This window comes from Pocillopora damicornis, chromosome 7 (genome assembly GCF_964200805.1).
Source record: "Pocillopora damicornis chromosome 7, jaPocDami1.2, whole genome shotgun sequence".
NCBI classification, from domain to species: domain Eukaryota; kingdom Metazoa; phylum Cnidaria; class Anthozoa; order Scleractinia; family Pocilloporidae; genus Pocillopora; species Pocillopora damicornis.
In genome coordinates this window covers 9,049,595-9,072,500 of record NC_142676.1, presented here as the reverse complement: position 1 = coordinate 9,072,500, position 22,906 = coordinate 9,049,595, and the positions used below count along the sequence as shown (strand labels likewise).

The 22,906-nt window shown below is 37.5% G+C and overlaps 1 protein-coding gene across 1 annotated transcript; it reads right to left on the bottom strand.

Annotated features, from left to right (window-relative positions):
- Window positions 1-928: 928 nt before the first annotated feature.
- LOC149042420 (polycystin family receptor for egg jelly-like) lies at window positions 929-22,214 on the bottom strand. The gene is made up of 20 exons (XM_089213584.1): window positions 22,190-22,214; window positions 18,361-18,753; window positions 17,636-17,716; window positions 17,054-17,176; window positions 16,133-16,255; window positions 15,686-15,808; window positions 15,013-15,135; window positions 14,378-14,500; window positions 13,886-14,014; window positions 13,011-13,710; window positions 12,135-12,711; window positions 11,501-11,716; window positions 11,112-11,249; window positions 10,821-11,015; window positions 10,284-10,508; window positions 9,133-9,849; window positions 8,752-8,988; window positions 7,082-8,392; window positions 6,046-6,214; window positions 929-5,936 (listed from the first exon to the last, which is right to left on the bottom strand). The coding sequence occupies exons 1-20, from the start codon at window positions 22,212-22,214 to the stop codon at window positions 4,486-4,488; spliced, it is 7,179 nt and encodes a 2,392-aa protein (XP_089069710.1). The 3' UTR covers window positions 929-4,485.
- Between the last annotated feature and the right edge of the window lie 692 nt (window positions 22,215-22,906).

The following is a 22,906-nucleotide window of genomic DNA, read 5'->3' as shown; positions in this document are numbered from 1 at the left end:
TATTTAGTGGACACAGTACAGATTTGGGAAAGACAAGATATGTCTATCCAATGCTTGGGAAAAGCGTACCAGGTTAAAAATCGGCTTTGATCATGGGGGGCGACTTAGAGTTTACCACACATGGTCTATCACCATTTGAGCTTCAATTTATTCACTTCCAATAAGAAATACATATACATATTTTTTAATTAAAGGAATAGATAAGATTAAATTTTATTGAATATAAAAAAAGCTAACATAGCTTTCAGTTTGAAGCAAAGGTCAACAAGGACAACCTGAAGTCTTTGTTTTGGTAGTTGTTTTGGTTTTCAGGAGTTGGCAAGCCACCCTCGCGCATTATTTTTGTTAGCCATATTTTCTTTAACATTTCACTTTCCGGTAGCTTGTGGAAGCTTACGCCTTTATCTGTGTTATTTAAATAATTATTTTGAGATTCAAGCATCATGACAGTTCACCGTAGTTCAACTATTCAAAATTATTGTCACAAAGGTTAAAGAGGTCAACAATGACAAGGCGTCGAACAAAGTTAGACTTTTGCTACGTCATAGCTGACGTCGTGTCCAATAAGACGTGCTTCTAGCCGCAAAAAATGTAATAATGGCAGCTTCAAAGCGTTCTTGTCGCAATGACAAGGCAAACTATACAAAACGGCGGTTATTTTCGAACTCCTAATTCCTTCAACATTTCAAATGGAAGACTGTTGAACTATTAGATACAGATAGCCTAGCTCTGTTTCAGAAAAATAGATGTCCAAAACAGTTACCTAGTCTAAAACGGGCGTGAGTATACCTACAGTCCCTCTGTAAATTCATTCCTTCACCGTGAGGATTATAAGGTAGAAAAGATCAGATATTCACAAGAGGAAAAATAAAATTAATTTTAATTTAACTAGACCAAGTTTTGCCGCCCTAATCTGCAGGTGTTGCAAAATAAGGCGGCAAAACTTGTTCTAGATAAACCATTGTACTCTTCTGCAACCGATGCTCTCAATCAGCTCGGCTGGCTAAATTTAAAACAACGCAGGCACTTCCATCGCTGCTTGTATGTTTATAAATGCGTGAATGGAACTACATCTTACAAATTGGAATTATCTAGAAACAGCGATGTACATAGATACAACACTCGTTGCAAAGATCATCTTAGACTTCCATCAGTTAAACGGAACTGAGGTAAACAAAGAACCTGTTATCATGCCTTTAAAGACTCGAATGCCTTGGACAGTGACTTGAAGAACTCTGGCACTATATGTCAGTTTAGGAAAAAAATTTTTAAATCTTTTAATCCATAGCTTAGTTTTGTACTTTTTTAATATCTGCAATTTTTATTTACTTTTAACAATTTAATGTAATTTTGGATTAGGACCTCTCTGTAGATCACGTATGGGTGAGAGAGCTTCCTGTTTAAATATCATTATATATAGTTAAGATGAGGTGATCTCTGCATAATACATCTTTTTTTGAGACATTATTACATCTGTTCTCTCTTTTAATTATCATCACTATTAAGATAGAACAGAGTTTGTTGCCCTAATGATCATTGGAAAAACTACCCAAAATGAAATCAGTTAATTTCTATTGAAATACTCCAATTGTATTGTTCTGTTTCCTCTGGTTGAACTGGTGAATGAATCCTTGATAGAAATACAACATTGCAGACTCCAATCTGTGGAATGGTTATTCAACTCCTTTGAAAACTGGTATTCATGGTAGCCCTTCTTGTCTAAAGCCTCGTGGTACTCTACATATGAAAGTTGTGGAGGGTTATAGATCGGGAAATGGCGGAAAAATCCACGGTGGAAGTTCACTCTCCTTCTGGTAAATGTCTAGCAAAATGCTAATAGTGCAGCTTCTAACATATTACAAAGGTTGTAAACATCTCTTCCCATTTGCCTCCGTAGCTTTTGTTTGGTCTCTTTTTATTTTCCCCCTTCTCCAAAATTGAACTATCTAATCCTTTGGCTCCTGAAAAACTTCTCTAACCATTCTTCTTCTTACCGAAATCCTTTATCCTATCGTTTCATTGAGTCCGTGCTCTTTACAAAGGTGCTTCATGAAACATTACACACCCTGAACCTATGCCACCATGAAAAAAATGTCATCATTTCCCGCTCCCTTTCCCGTGCTCCTACTCTTGTTCTCCTCCTTCTGTGCCTTTTTTCAGACACCTTTTATCAATATGCCTTTATGAAAGAACATTGAAAACATGGCAGAGAAAAAGTTAGCTGGTACAAGGATCACGTTGACAGGGCTCAAATTAAATGTTAATATTCAAACATTTGACAGATTATTAGATAAATTAACTTCCAATGCCTTCAATTTTAGTTTTCTTTTAGGGGTGCAAATTAGTCAAGGTAAAACTTTTTGTTTTCCTTTCCGTAAGGTAATCTGGATCATGTAGTACAGTGTGCCCAATGAATGCACCTGTTTACTCATTAAACGATCTTCAGAGTGAAATAAACCAACAGGCAAGACCTCATCCTACCTGAACAAATAATGTGTTTGAGGTTTTAGCATATGGGAAATACCAATTATAAAACTAATCCTAACCATTACAATTTCCTCAAATGTGAATGGTGCTTTAGCTGCTTTATTGTTCGCTAATCATTCTGTACAATTGTAATCGGACAATGTAATCGGACTGTTGGCTGTAATCGGACACCTGTGATCGGATAGTTGAAACAGCCAATCACGCTAAGTCTTCTCAGCTAAATCTACTAATCACAGAATTGAACTCAATAACCATTGCAGCAAATACTTGTTCTAAAAAAAAAAGGGGGATTTTTAACTTTAAACATGAACTCTACTGGAGATGTTTGGCCTAAATATATTGTTTTTTTTTTCTAAAATTGTAACGTTTATAATTAATTATGATAATTCGTGTCGTCCGATTCTATCTGAATCATGCTCGAACTCATCAGTTCGATTCTACTCATAAGATCGATCAATTCTATCTGTAATCACATTTGAACTCATAGCTCGATTTAATTAATCACTCATGATGATCACTTAATAATCAGACCGATTTCGACTCCACTCGATCCTATTACCATTGTAAACTATTTATAAAGCGGAATATATAAGACTAATACAATCTACGATAAAACACTTACGCAGTGTCTCTAATTAAGTTACCTAATTTACAATACTACCGATCACTACGTAATATTTAGTTACCATATTACTGATGACGTAACATTAATTGAAAGTAAATGATCATCTTAAAATCATTTAAATCATCGGACTCAATGATACATAAGTTATTATATGACTAACTATGTACTTAGAGAAAAAAAAATAAAGGACAACATCGGCCGATGAAACAAAAAATTTTCTGCGTATCTCGCGTGATATATAGATTGGAAACATCTCGAAAGAGCACTCTCAATTTGAAGATCGACCACCTTCTTACTCACCGATGGTACCAACTTATTGAGAGGAAGGCGCTAATTTCTTAACTTGCCCCTCTGCAATAAGCTTTTAACATTTAAGTCTTAAATTACTTGATATGATAACATTTATGCCACGAAGCAAAAAAAAAAGAGAGGAAAAAAAGGAAAGAAAGAAAAGTACTTCGTTATAATCTAAAGTCAAAGGCAAACCAGAAAAACAAAGCAAAACAAATGAAAAAACGTTTAGGGTCTAAATTTCCTGCTTCACCTCCAATTCTGGCTGATTAGTCTTATAATCTCCTTTGCGGTCAACATTACGAGTTGTCGTAGAATGTGTTAGGTGGTCGTGGTCCAGGGCGATAGTCGATTTTAGGCTTAATGAGGGCAAAACCTTTTTCTGATAATTAATTCTACAAATAAATGGGCAAGTCTACCATCAGAAGCATGTATTTCCCTTCATCTCTTGCCTAATTCAGCTATTTTTTCATTACTATTTCGACTGAATCGACTCCTTTAACACTTAGTTAAAATAAATTAAAAAAACCTCAACATTGAATACATAGCTTACTGACACAATATCAAAAGACGTCATGATATTTAACAAAAGACAATGCGGTAAAACTTAGGTTTCATTGGTGAAAATATAGTCAGGAAGTTCTTGCGATTACGAAAGTTTTGCATGAATTTTCATATCTTACAGGAAGTGGGTCTTGGAGGGGATGCGCGCCATGATGAGATCGTTTTTTATGTGTGTTCTGTTACTTATACGCCTTGTGTTCGTCGAGCATGGACCTACTTTACTCAGTTTCAGATTTCCTATATCTAATCTGAAAAATCATTTGGGAATTCCATAAGTAACGTTGCGATTGTGAGCCGGATAAGCCAGAACTGTTCGGGAACCAAAAGCACCCTATTATGAAGAATCAATAAACTCGAACTTGTTCTAGGTTCCTGTTGTGGAGATGATCGTGCTTGTCCACTGACAAAACTTTTGTCACTACTTCAAACTTAAAGAATTGAAGCTTTGTAGAATCGAGATCTCACAAAGTTAGTTCTTTCTAAAATCGGCTCAAAATGAAGGTGAACGTATCTTAATACTAATGAGAATTAATCAATAACAAGAGCAGGGAATGAAACTCTTTCTCCTCCTCTAGTTCATCACCATCGATGTTCTCTGTCCGTCTCATGACTGCGCTTATTCTTTTATCTAGTTTTCCCAACCGTTCCTCCGTGCACTGAAGAAGACTTTGAGAATTTAAACAGAACGGTTCTGCCTCGGAACGACACATGTTAACAAAAGTTGTTTCGTCACAAAATAATTTAAATTCTGGTCGCCTTTTTCCTTCTTGAAATAAGTCCATGAAACGTTCCCCAATGAAGCGCGCCATTTCGAGCTCTTCTGAACTTCCTTCTCCGTTATCCTTAGCGTCAGTGTAGGATTCGTTCAGGACAGATACCAACATATTCATAAGAAATATCGTCATCATTAACATGAAAAAAAAAACAAAAGTTGGACCGATAAAAGGTTTGTCTTTGCGAAGATCAGCAATTGGGACTGCTTTACCCAACAGAAATTCAAATTGCGAAATGACAGCATGCAGATAACTAGAGTAATGATAAACTACTCCTCCGAAAAGCTGCATTCCTGATATAACAAACGCGTTGAATACTATGACAAAGAAAACAAAATAGGACAGTTGGTAGCCTGCAGACTGGCGGAAAGATGAAAACAAATATATGACGTAAGGATTAAAACGAATAAGATTTAGGAGCTTCACTGTAACCATAAAAATCGCGAGAGCAATAGAAGCATTTTCCCAGCTGGCCCAATTTAAAGCAGAATGAAAATGAATTATTTCGAAAGGATTTTTTTGAATTGCATTGATGCTGTTTAAGATTTTCTTTGATCTCATCATGTAGCACGCAACGGACGTTGTAGAAGAGATGATCATCAAGAAATCAACCATATTCCAGACAGACTTGAAAAAACCCAACCGTTGTCGGTAAAGGTGAAACAACATCATGATGAGGTAGAATAGCACCATTGCCAAGAATAAAAATTGGCAAATGAGATAAAACATGAGAGCCCCTGACTCTGTGCTGTACAACTCAAGGGTGTCCACTCTCATAACTGTGTAGGCTGCACCAGCTGCAATCATTTCGTAGATAAACGTAGCAATGCTAATTAAATTTGTATTGATATTGAACGTCGCAAGCTCCACAATTACTGATCGAGTACTTCGATCAAGCCATCCATGGCCAATGGTTTCATCTAAAACGCCACGTGCTGTTTGCTCATCATATCCCAAGACGGCTACGTAACCACCTCCTCCATAAGTGTTGTACACGGCTTTTACAGGATCAGTGTCCAGCGTTTCAGCTGTCTGGTAACGCCAGGGTTTTGGACAAATTCGAAGTGCTTTTGGCCAGGATGTATTAAAGGGAAGTGGCCGCCAGCCTGGAAGACTCAACTCTGTTGTGTCCTCTATCTCTGGAGAATAATCGTAGTAGCAGTCTCGTATAGTTGCAGGAAGTGACTTACAATGACCTTCAGGACACGAAAAAAAGGAATCAGAAGTTTGAAACGAATCGTAATAAAATTAATCGTATTAAAATAGTATTATAATTGAGTCAAATGTAATTATCATCAAACGTACTTTTAAGAATTCTTAACTGTCGCATCCAAGGCATGCCAATCAGTATGGACATCTTATTGGCGATGTAAACATCATTTGGTTCTTCGAGGCCATTATACCAGTCCTGGTTGTATACGTTTGGTAGAAACTTCTCTGCCAGCCATCTCGACAGTCTTCGCGAATCAGTCACCTTAACACGGAACACAAAAGTAAGTTCACATAATTAGATTGAGGAACTAAATATTGACTTGTATTGGGTTAAGTTAAGTTAAGTAAAAGGGAGTGATTTATATGTTATTCAGAAACTTAACATAACCAAACTTCTACACTGCATTTAGTACTGCCGCCTTTACTTCGTTTCGCCTAATAAAAAGATGAATGAGAATGATAAGAACTGTAGAAGGAGGGAACTAAGATCATCATTACCAGGCTTCATTAGCCTTGTCTGATCAAGTCCCACAAAAACCCGTTCCAAATACACTGCGACTACACCATTCCCTACTTCACTACACCACTCTAACTCATTATGAAATAAATCTCATCATGATCATTGTAATCAAGTCTATTTGTAACAGAATTATCGAACGTGATTGATTCTCATCATCCCGGTCTGGGTATTAATTAGGACAATGTAAGTGCCATGCTTTTAATTGCACAGTTTTTTTTACCAGTGTGCGCGCCTTGCCTGTGTAATTAGATAGCACTCGTCATATGTGCATGCCATTGTCGCGCATTTCGTCAGAAAAAAATTGTTTGCTTGTCTGTTTGTTTGTTCATTTTTTTTTTGAAAAGCAATCATAGATGCCGAATTTTTCTCTCAAAGTTAGTCATAGTTTGAATTCTGCTAAAAAATTTTTATATCGCCCATTTCACTCAGTATTAATACTGGTAAGCAATAAATCACTCCTTGATTACAAACCGAATTGGACTCCACTCAGTTCAGTTGCCATTACTAATCATCGTTATCGTTATTTCTATCATTATTATCACTATCACCGTTATCCTTAATGTTATCGATTTTCAATTTTAAAAGATATAAAAACATAGTGGTTCATACCTGATCAAAGCTTGCGAAAATATTTTTCATCTCTGTTGTCATCAAGAAACGATTCTCATTCTTGTTGCCATAACAGACTACAGACAGTAGAAACACAAATAATAAATGGAAGACAATTTCCCTCGCTTTACTTGCTAACTGAGCCTCTTTTCTGCTTCGTATGCGCATTTTCTCCATGAGGCTCTGTTTAAAGCGTTGTTTAGGATTATCACTTAAAAAATCCACGTTATCGTCATGAAGTTCACCATCTTTTACATCTCCCTCATCCACATCATCCTGTTTGTTTCTAGTCATAAGAAAGGAAACTAAAATAACTGCTAACATGACCTTTGTTGGTTGCATAACAAAAACGTCTTGTCCATTGGAAATAAGAATGGAGGCCAGCCACTGCTCAGCGACTTCCTTACCCCACATTAAACTATAAAATAACGTAAATGTTGCTGCTGTCATAGTGGTGACAAAGCAGAGAAACCAAGCGATGTATACACAGAAATGTGGTAGCATACAGCCTTGACCATTTACTTCATCGACGAGTTGTTGTGCTTGAAAGGAATCTTTATATTTGTCTTCTTTCTTCTCCTTTGTTCTACTAGACTTAAACAGAAACACAATCAGAACGTTTACAGGTGCAACTATTATAGCACTCTGTACTCCAACGACTATTTGTCTCCAGGAAAACTTGAAAGGTCCAATTTGTATTGCTCCCGCTGACTCCCCGCCAATATTATAAAACATGGCATTGGCTATTATTGCACTGAAGAGAATTGAAAGACAACACGACGCTCTTTGCACGCGCGTGAATGTACTACTGCACGCTTTACTGAAGACTGACATCCACAAATGGCTGTCAGCTATCTTTCTCCCAAAGCGCGATCTCACCTCCGCCGAAAAGGATGTAGCTGCTTTGCTTTTTACACTAATTTCTATCTGCCCATCGTCTTTTTCAAGTGCAAGCCATCTATTTATGGGGAACACCCAGCGTTCTTCTGTTTGTCTGTCTCTGATTACCACTGTTTCTACAAACCAAGATGGATTTTCGCCTGAATTATCTTGTTCCAAAGTTAATTCGTTTAGATTTCCTAATGACTCGTTTGTAACCAGAACAAAACCGTTTATACTTCCTCGACCAAAAACTTCCTGTAAATCACCATGTTTTTGAAGAGTAATGAGATCATGTTCATCGTTGTCTCCTTTAATGCTCATCGTTACGTTTGCCGTTGTTGCTGAATCTTTCCAGACGCCAGTGCTGATAACCATGTCGTAGTAGTATGTTCCTTCTTCAACAAGATTTATCTGTAGCGGTGAGAAAATCTGCGAAAACAAGTAAACATAACATAGTTTACCTTGTTAATATGGTAGAGGTGCCACACAAAAAGTAACGTCATTGAGCTAATGATAAGAGACCGAACTTTCGATTATTTCCCCGCTAAATAATTGAAATGTCCAGCGAAAACACCTACTTAACTTAAAAGGACTGTTTTAATTTGATTTCACACTGCTAGACACATTCTTTCATTTCTTTGGATGTAAGAGACAATAAAGAAGAAAGCTACACTTTGGTGTAGAGTAAAAATTGGAAAAGGTCATATTTCTCATCGTAAGCTCTTAACTGTATTACTACTGCGGGATGATTTGTATGTAAATATTACATGCAATACTTAAATTCATACCTTGCTTTCATCTCTTTTGTCAGCCCTCCTTGCAAATATAAGAGCTACAAAGTAAATAAGGAACGCACATGCAATTGTCACGAGCACTGAAATGTTGCCCGACTCGCTAAGTCGAGCAAACTCCGTGAAAACTTTGTCGAAGTCAATGGGATTGGGAGCTTGAATGAAGTTTCCGCCGAAAGACGTCAGATGGTTGCAGAGGCATTTGAGATGAGTGGTGTTAGAGCCCACGTCAACCTGCCATGGAAATATAAAAAACACGTGCCATCAGTATATGTCGATAGATTTCGTTCAAGGATTTAGCTCACCTTGTAGGGTAATGTGGCTGGTTATCCTGTTTTCTAAGAATTTTTTTGAAATCATGATTTTATTGAAACTTACTTTGCAACCATCGGATGTCCACTTTTCCTCATCTTCAGACCAATACAAACAACTTGATTGGGTTATAGTAAACGTATAGTTGAGATCAGTTTGTGGGTTATATTGAGGTACAATCGTCTGAAGGATCCCTTTCGGAGGTGGATCTTTGACGCCAACGCATGATCGTCTCTGGCGACTATGGCCAAAGCATGACCGTGTCTCTCTGGAATGCTCGCTTACATTTTTCGATTCTTCATATAATAAACCTATATAAATGTGACTTGGTTCGATAGGAAGTATGGTAACAACTCTCCCTTCTGGAATGCACGAAGTTTCGTTGGCCGCGCTCTTTGTCACATTTCCGCACTTTGACGTGAGCTTTAGCGTAAAGTTGAGGTCAGAGTCCTCTGCGGTAGGTCTTGACCCAAATTTCACAAACATTTTAACTAATGTTTCCTCTTTCGCCACACCCAGGCTGATGGAAACGGGTACATCTGCTAGGTCGGCGTAATAGCTCCTCATAGTCAATTGGTTTGGCTTTAGAAAATAATGCTCTGATCCGTTGCTGGTATTTGAAGGTGAGGTGGAAATAGGTATAACTATCTCAATGTAATTATCGAGGTTTGAAACATTCAGTTTTGTTGCATTTTCCGTTTGAAGCTCGAGGCTAATGACACTGGACTGAACTTTCTTGCTGCTATTGTCCCAAGAGAAGGGATTAAAGTCAGCACTTTTCATCTGCAAAAACAGAACACAGAGGATATACTTTTTCAACTAAAAGGCGTAATTTACTAACGAGCCTATTCGCTCTTACGAAGGGCTGACGCTCGAAAAGTCAGGTTTAGAAACTATCTGAGGTGGCCAATTCAGTTGATCAAGCCTACAGTTTCACACTTTGAGAATCAGTGTCCTGCTGTGATATACCCAGCACGTATTCTTTGAAAATAAAATATATTTGGAGAAACATTTCGAAGTTTGTGTGTATGACTTTTCTACAATACTGCAGTAAAGAATTTCGCAGCAATAAGTGACGTAAGGAGAGTAATTTTGAATAAAAGGTTCAAACTTTTGATGCAACGCTAAACGTCAAAAGCGTTGACAGATAGTTGCTAATGACATTCAATTTTGAAAATGCCAGGTTTGTTGTATATCTACGCTTTAAAACTCCATACCTTTGCATTGATGTTTCCATCAGCCATATTCCCTAGGTTTCCTGGTAGTCTAAATTTTGTTGGTCCATCTTCCATATTAAGACCCTTTATACCGTCAGCAGATACCTTCTTAAGGGTCGATGTCAAGCCAGGCGTTTTTAGGACAAGATTTTCAGAGGGAACCAGGCGTGCGAAAAATGCGTCGTTCATAGCGTCCAGTTTTTCAGCAGCTTGCTTCACACTCTCCTGTGGTAAAAAAAGAGTTTCTGATAAAATTTTCTACTAAATGTAATTTCCGAGCGATAATCAATTTCTTGAATAGGAATTTGCAAGCGTTATTTGTTTGATACTGTCTGTGGTAGCTAATTTTTAGTGCTCACACATTTTAATTTGGTCAGAAAATTTCATCTTGATAGAAACACCCTCATCTCCGTGCAAACAATTGGAGCAGTTAAATTACACAAGATGTCGTTTCAGTGAAACTTCTTGATATGTACAGGATAACATAATATGAGTTACTCTCGTTTACTTAATTTCGTGAATCAAATTTTGTCATACCTTCTCAGATTCAGTGCTCTTTCTCAAATCTCCACTTTCTTTGCTTGATTCAGGGGAAGACTTTAGAACGTTTTTTAGACACGTGGTGATACTGACAGCCGATTCTTCCAGTTCATCAGAAAATGGCTCCTCTAAGTCACCAAGGACAGACTTGAGTAGTTCTGTTGTGGCATCCGTTAGTTTCATAGTTTCATTCTAAAGAAAGGCATTTGATTACGATCAAAACAATGTACATGTATTTTGTGATACTTTGCTGTTCTTGCGTAAGAGAAGAGAAGGCTAGATTCTTACCGCAGAATTTCCACAGTCATTGCAAGATTGAGCGTCTTGGTTACCACCTGCTAGTTTGACTACACCCATAACAGTTCGGGACATCTGAAGGTCCTCCGGCTTTATGGAGGTGAACTTTTCCACTAATGTACTTGAAATCTACGCCAGTAAATGAAATATCTAAGGTTTTTGGGAGCTAAAAAAAGCTTACAAGGAGTAAAAAATTTTGAAATTGTTACCTCAGATGAATATCAGGTATACAACAACGAATTTTTACATACATGTATGAGATAATCTCTTGTGGATGGCGTAAGAAGCAAACAAATGATCAAGCAAACAAACAAACAAACAAACAAACACACAGCTCTCCACTGCTTATAAAAAAAAAACATTACAGTAAGTGGACCCACTAGTGTTTTGGTATCTTTACTGAGCGTCTGCCCACACTCCGTTTCTTCGCTGGCTGATTTGAGAACAGTGATAGCAAGTTGAGAGGCTTGACTAATTTCACCCTTCTTTAGAAATTTATCCAAGTCGCTGTCGTCCCCAATGACGAAACCTTTCAATTTGTTAGACACTTCTTCTACCGATGAACGGCAAGGATCGAGTTGGGACGATGGCACCACCTTGTGGAAAACAGAACAAATGTTCGAAAGCTTTAATAGGTGGCGGACGAAAGTTTACTCTTTATAAAAGTATTTTGCGCCTTTCGACTACTAAAGCAATCTCATCTTGCTCAAATTCACTTGTACTTGAAACAAAAGTGGTCACTAAAATTATTAAATCAGCAAACTACTCGTTTCTTGATTGTTTTGCTTCGATTCTTCTTTTCCTTCTTTAATTTCGGAGTGGTGAAACTTTTCCCGTTTTAGCCGACTACGTCTGTGTTTTCTTAATACTTGGGTGCGGAGGGTACAACAATCCCTCAGGACTTTGTACGCTATTCAACTCTACGCATCAATCATAGTTGTGCTCATGTGACACTGGATAGATTCCATATTCCTTTTAGAGAAACAGTCAGAGGCATACAGTTTTTATCATTACCTTCACAGAGAGCTTCTCCACAAGGGCCACACCAACAGCATTCTTGATAATAATGTTGATTGAAAGCTGATAATCGTTTTCCGGTAATCCAGAGGGCAAGACTGTCGAAACAGATTTTGCAGAGGTGCCATAGGATATTGGCTCGTCCCCAACACGAAATTCGTAAGATAGTGGTGTACTTTTATCTTGCCATTCAAAGCATTCAAACGAAAATTTTGTTTCCAAAGAGAAACCTACAACGGCTGATGGCACGCAGTAGCCACTGTGGGGCTGCCCAGCTGTCTCAAACTCGAGCACTGCAAATCCAGCTGTTCCACCGGGGGGTATCACAGTTAAGTTCAGAGTGTATTTCGAGCTTGACTGCAAGGAATTCTTTTTGATAATCATGTTGGTTGCATTTATAGCAGTCGATGTCATATTGGGTAGAATATTTATGAGTTCCAGTTGATTTGAATCATCATTGAATCTCATTAATTGCCATAGATACTCTGAACCAATACAGGGGGAATTGAGACACTCTGATGTTACTCGAAACTTATTCGAAGCAGAGACTATTTTACCACAATCTACAAAACACCTGCATGAAAATAAGAGAATTAAAATAGATCGATTTTTATAATTCATTTTGCATTAATCTGAGGAAAAGACAACAATAATAACAACAACAACGATATGAAAGACGGGTCACATTCCTGACGCACTCAACATTGCTTGAGGCCAAGTCTAGAAAAGCCTCAGTTTTGCGTGTGATTGGTTGAAGGTAGAACAAAGCCACTGCAATCACTACTTTGTAATGTTTCAACAAAACAGAATGATTGTGTATAGAGGATGACTGTAAGAGAGGAAGAATTGAATAAAACAATCATTTTAAAGCACCTTAAGCTAATTTGAGGTATCACACCAGTTGCTATCTCAAAAATAATTTCGGCAAAATGACTTCGATCATCCTTGGACACTGTTAGTCTGAGAACGAATTTTTTTCCAATATCAAGCCCACCAGGGATAATGCCTATGGATGTTAGAGTTACGTCTCCCTTGAAAGAACCAAAGCAATTGTCGCTGAAGGAAGTATTATCTCCAAGACGATAACAGGACCAGGTAGATTTCAGCCCACTAGAGTTTCCAGGACCAATATCTCCATCATAGCTAAGGGATCCATCCACTGTAACAGTGTCTTTAGAGCCCCAAAGAACGCTACTTCCTCCATCGATTATGGCTCGTAAAGGAGCTGAAATAACTTTGATAAAGCCATAATCAAAAGCCTTGAGAGTTTCTGAGGATACTGAATCACCGAATTTAATAGACGCAGTAAATTTTACTTGATAGTTTCCAGAAGGTACGGATCGCCTATTTATGGTCCACTGTGCAGTTCCTTGAGTGACTAAAGTTCCCACTGGTGATTCAGAAGCTGCCAGCTCCTGTTCACTAATTAAACGCCATTCCATGACACTTTCCAACACAGGTTTATCTGGAAGATCTTCGATGATTGCCTGATGGATACTTTTTTCAGACCGTTTGACAGTAGTTGCCAAATATTTATCCTTGGATATGTTTTTAATTGTTACAGAGAAATCTCCTGTAAAACAAGATCCGATGGACGGGTTAAACGTATTCTTATGAATCAATCAGGAGAAAAGTAGATAAACTGTGTAGCATGAACTAAAGTATATATTATATATATCATAAGTTTTTGTGGGGGGTTATTATCAATTGTAGTTTATGGTGATCAAACGAAGAACTAGGTCACTTACCAAAGGGCTCACAAGAAATACCGTCTCCTTGGTAATCAGTCCTACACTCACAGGTGAATGATCCATCATTATTGTAACAGTGAGCAACACCATGACAGTTGTGAGTTGCTGTGGCACACTCATCAATATCTGTGAGATTGTATCGTTTAGTTCAAAGTTCTAATTCATAACAACAAACCATACAGTATCGTGAGCAAGGTAGAAGGAAAACTTGGTTATAAATTATGCCGATGGAAACGGTAAATTTTTTTTTATGTTTGTTTTCCTTCGCTCATCGTATTTTGTTTGTTTGTTTGTTTGTATGTATGTTGTTTCTTTCATATAGCTTACTATTCCGCTTGTTCTGGTGATCATTCGGTAATTGTAGACATTAACTGCGGCTTCTAGACCGCAAAGACTTTCAGTATCCAGAGATCTCGATAAAAAGTATTAAGGCACACTGTGTATGGCTGTACGGCTGTAGATTGAGAATATTTATAACAACTTTCATACCAGTACATGTAACACCATCTCCTGAATATCCTTGAAAACAAGTACAGTTGAACCCGCCATAAGTGTTAGAACAATCCGCATTTGAATGGCAGTTGTGAGTTGCATCTGTGCATTCATCAATATCTGAAGCAATCAGACACAGCATTACCTCGTTACACAAAATTAGACATTCAAAAGAGAAACGGTACCTGCAATGCCTGCTTAGTACATTTGGTTATTTGGGAATTTTTAGTTAACATGGATAAAGTATAATTAAATATACCTATCAAATAAAATGTGGTCCTGTTTTGTTTTATTTCGTTTTTGCTGATTTTTTCCCCTCTATACGCCAAATACAATGTAAATCGGGGTGATATCCAGGTATTTAATATCAGTTGGGGCTGGGCGAAATTTACGCGATGATAATGCTGCTACAGTGTCTTAAAACGAAAATTATAAAAAGGAAAAGTGTAATAAAAACAAGTACAAAAATGGATATAAAATCTAAGGATTTCACACCTGTGCATTGTCTAGTGCGTAGCGAGACTATAACGATGATATTGTTGCTACAATGTTTACTACGATAGTGATTAAAAAAAGAAAAATACGAAAAGAAAAGATGATGAAAATGGAAAGAAAATACGAGGATACCGCACCTGCGCACTGTCGACCATCTCCTGAAAGTCCTCCTTTGCAACTACAAGTAAACGCACCATCGGTGTTGGAACATTCTGCGTCTTTGTGGCAGTCATCAATGCTGCTGGTGCATTCATCGATATCTGAAGTTATAAAGAGACATATTCCAGTGATTTTCATGTTTCCGGGTTGGAGAGAGGAAAGCGGGACACATAGAGCGATCAGTAGGCACATGTATCCCCTTAATCAATGGATATCTTAAGCAATCTGGACAGCAATACCGAGTAAGACGATTGAAAAATAAATGTATATGCTTTGTTAGAATTATGTGTCTCCTAAGGCGGCACTGTTTAACTTCACCAAAACAAGTAAGAGCAACATTGATTCTCAAGTGGAAACTTAGATAACTTTTGGTCGGGGGTTTCCCTTCGAAAATTTGGTTGATTTCACGGTGTTGTCTTTCAAAGAACGGCTAACAAGTTTACAAAGTTGTAAAAGCACGAGGTGAACCATTGTTCCACCCAATTAATTTGATTGTTTCCCATTTCCTTGTTGACGTCGCCAGTGTAGTCTGCTTAAGGTTCAGATTAATTGAGGGAAAAAGTCAATATACCGCGTTACAGGCAAATAAACTAGTTGCGCATAAATGGCGGACCGTAATAGTTAAAGAATAATTTTCTTATGCTATCATACCTGTACATGTAACACCATTTCCTGAATATCCTTGAATGCAAGCACAGCCGAAAGAGCCTTGAGTGTTAGAACAATCCGCTTTCGCATGACAGTTATGCGAGGCATCTGTGCATTCATCAACATCTACCGCCAAGGAGATATAATCAGCCCGTGCACACAAACTATAACACTTGTGTAACTCTGACTTTCTGTGTGGCAATCGAAGGAAAGAATCAACATTTTCAGAGATTTTTGAGATCTAGGATCAAGATTTGCTACTAAGAGGTTATCTATCGACCTTTTAACGTTTTCAAAACCTTTAAGTAACTGCAAAATATACTGTTGCCAACGGCCTCCAACTGGAGAAATTGCTGATTTGGTTTTTTTTTTCCCTTTCAGTCATTAAAGATCAAAAGATATGCAAGTGCCCTATATTGGGAGAGAGAATAAAAGTTATGAATTTATCACCTGTGCATTGACGTCCATCTCCTGCGAATCCATGTTTACAACTACAAGTAAATACACCCTCTGTGTTTTCACAATCAGCATCTTGGTGACAGTCATGGGCACCATTAGTGCATTCGTCGATATCTTAGATAATGAGAACAAGGGTTATGTAAGTTTATATTGCTAATACCTCTCTTATCAATATCTACTCGATGGAATGATGATGTCTTTAATAAACAGTTTACAGCCTACCACTCACTCTGCATTAAAAGAAGAAATTTGATTAATAGAGTGGAATAATAACGTGCCCCAAAACTATTTTTTCACTCTCAACCATAAGTGGACCATTTATTAGCTATCAGTTGTTATTTACGCACGAATTGACAGCTCTGAGTGATTCAGCAAATAAGCAAACAACCAATCTTAATGTAGTCCTGCTATAAGTGGGGTTTTTAAGTTCTACCCGTTCGTTTTGGTTGACTATTATTAACAATTTTCGAACAATCTTTCCCATCTACCGGCCGAAGAACTCGCTTTTGGCTACAGGCAATCAATCCCTGATCTCCCATATGAGAGAAGTTCATTTTCACCTTCGGACATACCACAATCCTCTGAAAGATAACACCACAGCAGAAGCCGATAATATATAGAATCTCTTCTTTCCCCTCGTCATTTTTTTTCACGATATCTCCTAGTTTCCTTTTTTTCAACATCTTGCACCGTTCATTTAATCAGCTTAATCTACCCAAATTCTTGGATTTCTCGACATGTGTGGCTGTAACACCAGTGATTGCCATCACTTTTTTCAAGCTTTCAATTTTAACTTATTTCCTGTCCAAATATGAATTGTTGATGAATATGCATGTGGGGAGACCTCACTACCATTTTAAGCTTGATTCTCTAAAGAACCTTAAAAGATGTAAGAGATGTCCAAACACTAACCGCTACAAGATACACCGTCGCCGGTAAAACCAGCTTTACAAGAGCATGTAAATGTGCCAGGAGTATTGGAACATATGGCTTGTGAGTGACAATTATGGCCTCCTGAGGTACATTCGTTGGTATCTAATGACAAGGAAAATACAACCAACCAATTAAAATTTTGTCCTTACCATGACCTGGCCAAAGTGAATAGTTAAAAAAACTGGTGGGGAAATTATGTGAATTCTTAACGGCGGGAATTCAATAATCTTTTTAACTCATATAATCCACAGGTTGGAAAAAATAGGGATATAATCGGTATCGAACACAACCTTATTCGTGGAAGAAATCAATCCCAATGGCCATTGCCTCTTGTCCTTTATCGTCATTAAAGATCAAACTTTCTCGTTTCACTAGGATTGACTTAAAAATCTAAAATGAGAAGATTTACTCAAATTTGCACTGAGCACGAAAACAAAAAACAAACTAGCAAATGAGAGGGAGAAAAACACCTTTTCTATTTTTTTCTGAACGATAAGGCTCTACACTAAGGTTCTAAGAAGGAGTGTAAGTGATTACCATCAATTAATTTTACACACATACCTTGACAAGGAGTGCCTGAATAGCCAGATGGACAGGTACATGCGGTTGAGCCAGGATTGGCATGACATGCATCGTTCTCATCTGTTGAAGACGAAATCATTCTGACTAAGAAATGACTTAATGGCTTAATGCCCAACTAATGATGAGTAAACCAGATACTACAGCGCTCACGTGTACCCACCAACATTAAAAGTGCTTCATTTTTTCATACCAAATCAATATTGATCAAGGTTTTTTCAACTCTTACCACAACAAAATATGTCTAGATTTTCTTTTAATATTGATAGTCCTATGTTAATATTATTGGAAGAAATTCTATAAAAAAGCTTGGGACACTAAGGTTGTTTATGCTTCGCACTTATTCATCAATTTGCGCAAGAACCAATTGAAAATGCATAAAGTGGAACATTTTATAATTCTTTATAAAGAAAAATCTACCATATCACTGGATCTTTGGGTCCGTACCTCTTGCGTCGATGTGACCTTTTTAATTAGATGACTTTTAATTTCCCATCGAACCATTTTTCTTTCTCGAACTTTGTTCATTATTTTTCCTCCAAAGTATGTAACACCATTGAAAACGGGGTGGCCGAGAAAGTAGCGATCTACCCCACAGGCGACCTCCAGCAATGAGACAAGGCTGGTGAACAATATTTACAGAAAAGCTGCTCAATGCAGTGCAGCTCTTTTAAAAAAAAACCTGATGTTCTCGATGTGACACTTACCATTAACACCACAATACCGCTGGTAACAGCCGTTAACTGATTGCAGTTTGTAAACGTAGAATCCACTACAGTTACGTATTTCCGTCCCGGGGTAAGCCACATGTTCACAACTTGAGCCGTAATGCATATACGCTGTTCTCGTCACCTTCTGGTAAGCTGAGGAGGGGTGATCGCCACCACCAATCCAACCCGCCATGTGGCTATTGCAGCTTTGTATTGGAATACAATGAGTAGCCATCATTATTCCAGCAGCACCCTCGAAGCGGTACCAACCGTCATGATCACTGGCAAGATTATCATCGCATATCACAGAATGTCCAGTACTGCTCCAATATCTGCCCGACTCATTGAAAACGTTGTACGATGTACATTCATCTGGGACATCATCAGAATCTGAGGAAAAGTAATTTAAAATGACCCAGTTCAACTAAACCTTCTTTTAAAAAAGACAATTTCAGAATATGTCTCCAGAGAAAGAAAATAAACAAAATACAAATTAGATCTGTTCCGATTTAGCCGTCTTATATGTGTATACCTGAATAACTCAGCTTTAGAGATCTCGAGGACTTGTTGAGCCATTTTCACTAATGCAAAAAGAGTCCTGCGCAGGTATGGAGTGAGAAAGTTTGCCAATTTTAAGCCTGGCCTTAGTCAATTTGGAAATAATATTTACGCTAATGCCGTCGTTTCTGTTATAGTTGTTCTTGATATTATTATCATTTTTATTATCTCTGGTAGTAGTCGTTTTGATTTTATCGTCATTATCAAAATCGACATTGTCATTGTTATCAACATTGGTATCATTATTACTATCACTATCACTGGTGCTATTATCATTTTTATTACCATAATGATTACTATTATTATTAAAATCCTTCGCTGAGAATTTGGTCTTTGTTTGTCATCATCATTTTATTTTTTCCGAGTTTTCTCTACCTTCCTCAAACCGCCAAGTTTTTAACCCTTTGTTGACCAATGTCCGATATATCGTATATCTTACGTGACTGCAGTTTTTATCTCAGCGGCTATCCTAAATAAATGTTACCAGGCCTCTACGGTTATTTTTTGTTTACAACGCCTGTAGCTTTCATTTGCGAGCATTTTCGTGATTCTTTCATTATTACCAAATATTACAAATATTTGCTGGGTTTTGATCTTCAGTGACATTTTTACAACATGTCATGAAGGAGAATAGTGTAAGCTACTCAAAATTTGATCGACCATTTCGAGGGAATCTTTGATATTCCTTGTGACGGAGCCAGATCGGACATCGAAGACTTCGAAGACGATCTTTCTGACGCGGCAGAGTCCTTAGATTCAATTCCAAAGGAAGAGGATGAAGATGATTTGCCACGGTTTCCTGAATACAACAGTGAAGATGAAGACGATGACTCTGATGAAAACAACGGAGATTCTGCGGAAGAAGGGAGAGAGCGTGGCCTTCTGGCACGTTTGAGTGGAGTGATGAGAGGAGTTAGTTCGATATTCCTGAATTTCGAGAAGTCATGTCGGCCCTACTAAGGCTACAGCAAAAGAATTTTCTCCTTGCTAGTGGATAACAGGATGCTTGTATTGTGGTGAAGCAAGTGCACGCCAAAAGGCATACGCTTAAGTTCGCACATACTTTAAGTTCCCGAATACATTTGCGAACTACCGCTGTCCTAATGCATTACGATGCTAAACAAAATCATTCGTGAAACAAACAAAATAATATGTGAAACAAAAGCTGGAAGAGTCTGGGAAAGGCTCATCACTTTGAAGACGGGTTGATTTGACAGGAGTAAAAGTATTCTTAGGGCCTTTTATTGCAATGAATTTCCACTCTCTACCTTCATTGAAAGATTTGAGGAGTGAAGATTGGATTCTTGGCATGCCTGCATTCAAAAAGCTAATGACCCGAACAAGATTTCTTGATTTGCTTTACAACATGCATGTCGACGAAAACTCAAAAATGCCAGCTGCTGGGTCAGGAAACTTTAACAAACCTTATAAAATTTGACCTTTTCTTAACGACTTGAAAACAAATTTCAAGGTGTAATAGAAACCTCATCGACAACAAGCTGTTGATAAGGCTATGATGAAGTAGAAAAGGACAACTTCTTTGAAGCAATACCTGTCATTGAAGCTTATCAAAAGAGGCATCAAGTTATGGTGTCGAGTAGACAGCATAAATCGATATTTGTGTGACTTTCATGTTTATACAGGTAAACAGCCTGGTAGAGTTTAGCATGGCTTGGGCTACACTGTTGAGTGGAATCTTTAGGAACACATGACGAGTAAATGGTATTGTCTTTTTTTACAATTTCTTTACTTCTTGAAAACTTATGGAAAACCTGTACAGTTAAAAAGCACTCTGATGTGGAGCCGTCTGACAGAACAGAAAGGAATTTCCCTGTGTACGATTCCACAAGAACACAATAAAGAATTTGCCTCGGGTTAGTGTGTTGTGAAGAATGAAAGGCTCCATTCTACATACTCCTCATGCTTATCTCTCAGAAGTACAAAGGAGGGCTAAGGATGGAAACTTGCAGGCAGTGACATACCCACTCATAGTATTTATGTACAACAAGTATATTGGTCGGGTCAGCAAAAATGATCAGATGAAGTCATATTAACAACTTTCTATCTCTAGAAGATGTGGTGGACGAGGCTGTCATTTGACCTCACAGACAGGGCTATCTAAAATAGCCTTCTTCTCCATTATGAATTGCCAAACCATGGAAAGAAAGAACTAAATAGCTTTCGATTAAATTCGGTGAAAGATCTGATTGGCAGTTTTTCAGCTCGTCAGAAGAGGGGTAGAGCATCTCTTGAATAGCCTCAGGCCAGATTTGTGGAACGATATCTTCCTTCTTATCTTCCTTGCAACGAAAGTGGGAAGAGATTTGAAAGGAGGTGCATAGTATGCACAACCAACATAACAAAGAGGAAAACTAATTTTTATTGTCCTGATTGTGATGTGGGATTATTTGCTGCCCCATGCTTTCAAATTTATCACCAGCAAAATTAACAAAAGGACAGGGATACTTCCAATCAGTGAGATTTTGTGCATTTGATCATTTTAATGTTAATTGAAAGTATAGATTAAAAAACACATGACAGAAAAAAATTTCAGCTCTTGTATTGCTTTACCTCTTTTTTCAGATTTTTTTAGACGATGACCCTGTTCGGAAAAAGTGCAAGTTTTATTTCTCTATATATGTATATTCTTAGTGTATTTGGTATCAAATGAATAGTCAGGAGCTGTAGAAAGGAATTGGCCATAAAATCAATTTTTCAAGCTTATCACTTTTCATTTATTTTTATGGCAAAATAGGAGAATTAGTCAAGGTTTTGTTTCTGGTTAAATATTAACCAGTCTTATGACATCATAATGACGTTCTTTGAAATCACATGTTTGTTTTTTAGAATTAAAATTTAATTACAAGTAAACCAGTACAAGAATTATCAAAACATGTGAAATAATTTTGGAGATATGACGATCAAAAGAGAACTCACTGAAAATTTGGAAACTTTTCGAAAATAAATTTGGTCCGTAAAGGAGGTGCGAATATTAGTGCCGAACTTTTCGTCGTTTTAATAATGATCATGGAAAATTGAAGTAATCCTATGCAAATTAAGACAAGGTGCGTATGAAAACTAAACAAACACTAAGTGGAAGTGAAGCCCCAGATACCAATACAAACAGCCAAGGTTAACATAGTACTTTCTGTAAAGATTATTCTACGGATTTAATATAAGTTTCAACATTAATAACAAAAACATGGAGGAAAAAAGAGATAAGTATGTTTCATGGATATAGTGCATTTACAAGAAATCGTAGACAAACCTGCGTTATTGATGGCAGCATTCATGATCACTATCATTGATCTGAGGGAAATGAAAAGAGCCACTTCCTAAAAATGAAATACCGAAGGTCATTGTGGTTATTTACCTGACGCACAACTTAATCTGACGAGTAGCTGAATATGAAATAAAAGTTTGAAAAGTCCAACGAAAGCTTATTTCATATTTTTCTTTATTTAATCCGGCGAAACTTCAATTCGCGCACTTTGAAAACAGAAAACTCACCTTCGCTCCATAAAGAAATGTTAAAGTTTGCATACTTGCTTGATTTTGGAAGTTTCAAACACAATTTTATCTGTCTATCGCCAACTTAAAAGCATTGACTCTGCCTTTAACAGTTTCTTCACCGAAACTTCTTCGAAATGGGGTATTTTCTAGATCACTCCCTAAATGGAATGTTTTAAAATCATCAATTAAATAAAGTATGAAATAATACATTGGTATGGTTACTCCATGTAGGGGGGGGATTAACAAATAAGATTCATTGGTTAAAACACAGTTGGCTGGCTTTCATCTTTTAATAAACAGCGTAACAACTCCCCGGGCATGTATAAAGTTTTGTAAAATTTGGCATGCTTATTTCTATTTTAGGAGCAAATCTCGATCTAGACCCCTTCCGTTTACGATATCACACAAGGACTTTGATTTGTAGTAATTAACTTAACCATGAACTGACCGAAAACAAGCGAAGACAGTGCAC

What these genes read in the sequence shown, in the direction of transcription:
- LOC149042420 (XM_089213584.1), bottom strand. Translation starts at nt 22,214, where the DNA reads ATGAATGCTGCCATCAATAACGCAG. An exon ending in AGATGGTCGACAGTGCGCAG is followed by an intron (nt 14,501 to 15,012) that starts GTGCGGTATCCT and finishes TGATTGCTTCAG; the next exon opens with ATATTGATGAATGCACAGAT. An exon ending in TGGAGAAGCTCTCTGTGAAG is followed by an intron (nt 11,717 to 12,134) that starts GTAATGATAAAA and finishes GTTTTCCACAAG; the next exon opens with GTGGTGCCATCGTCCCAACT.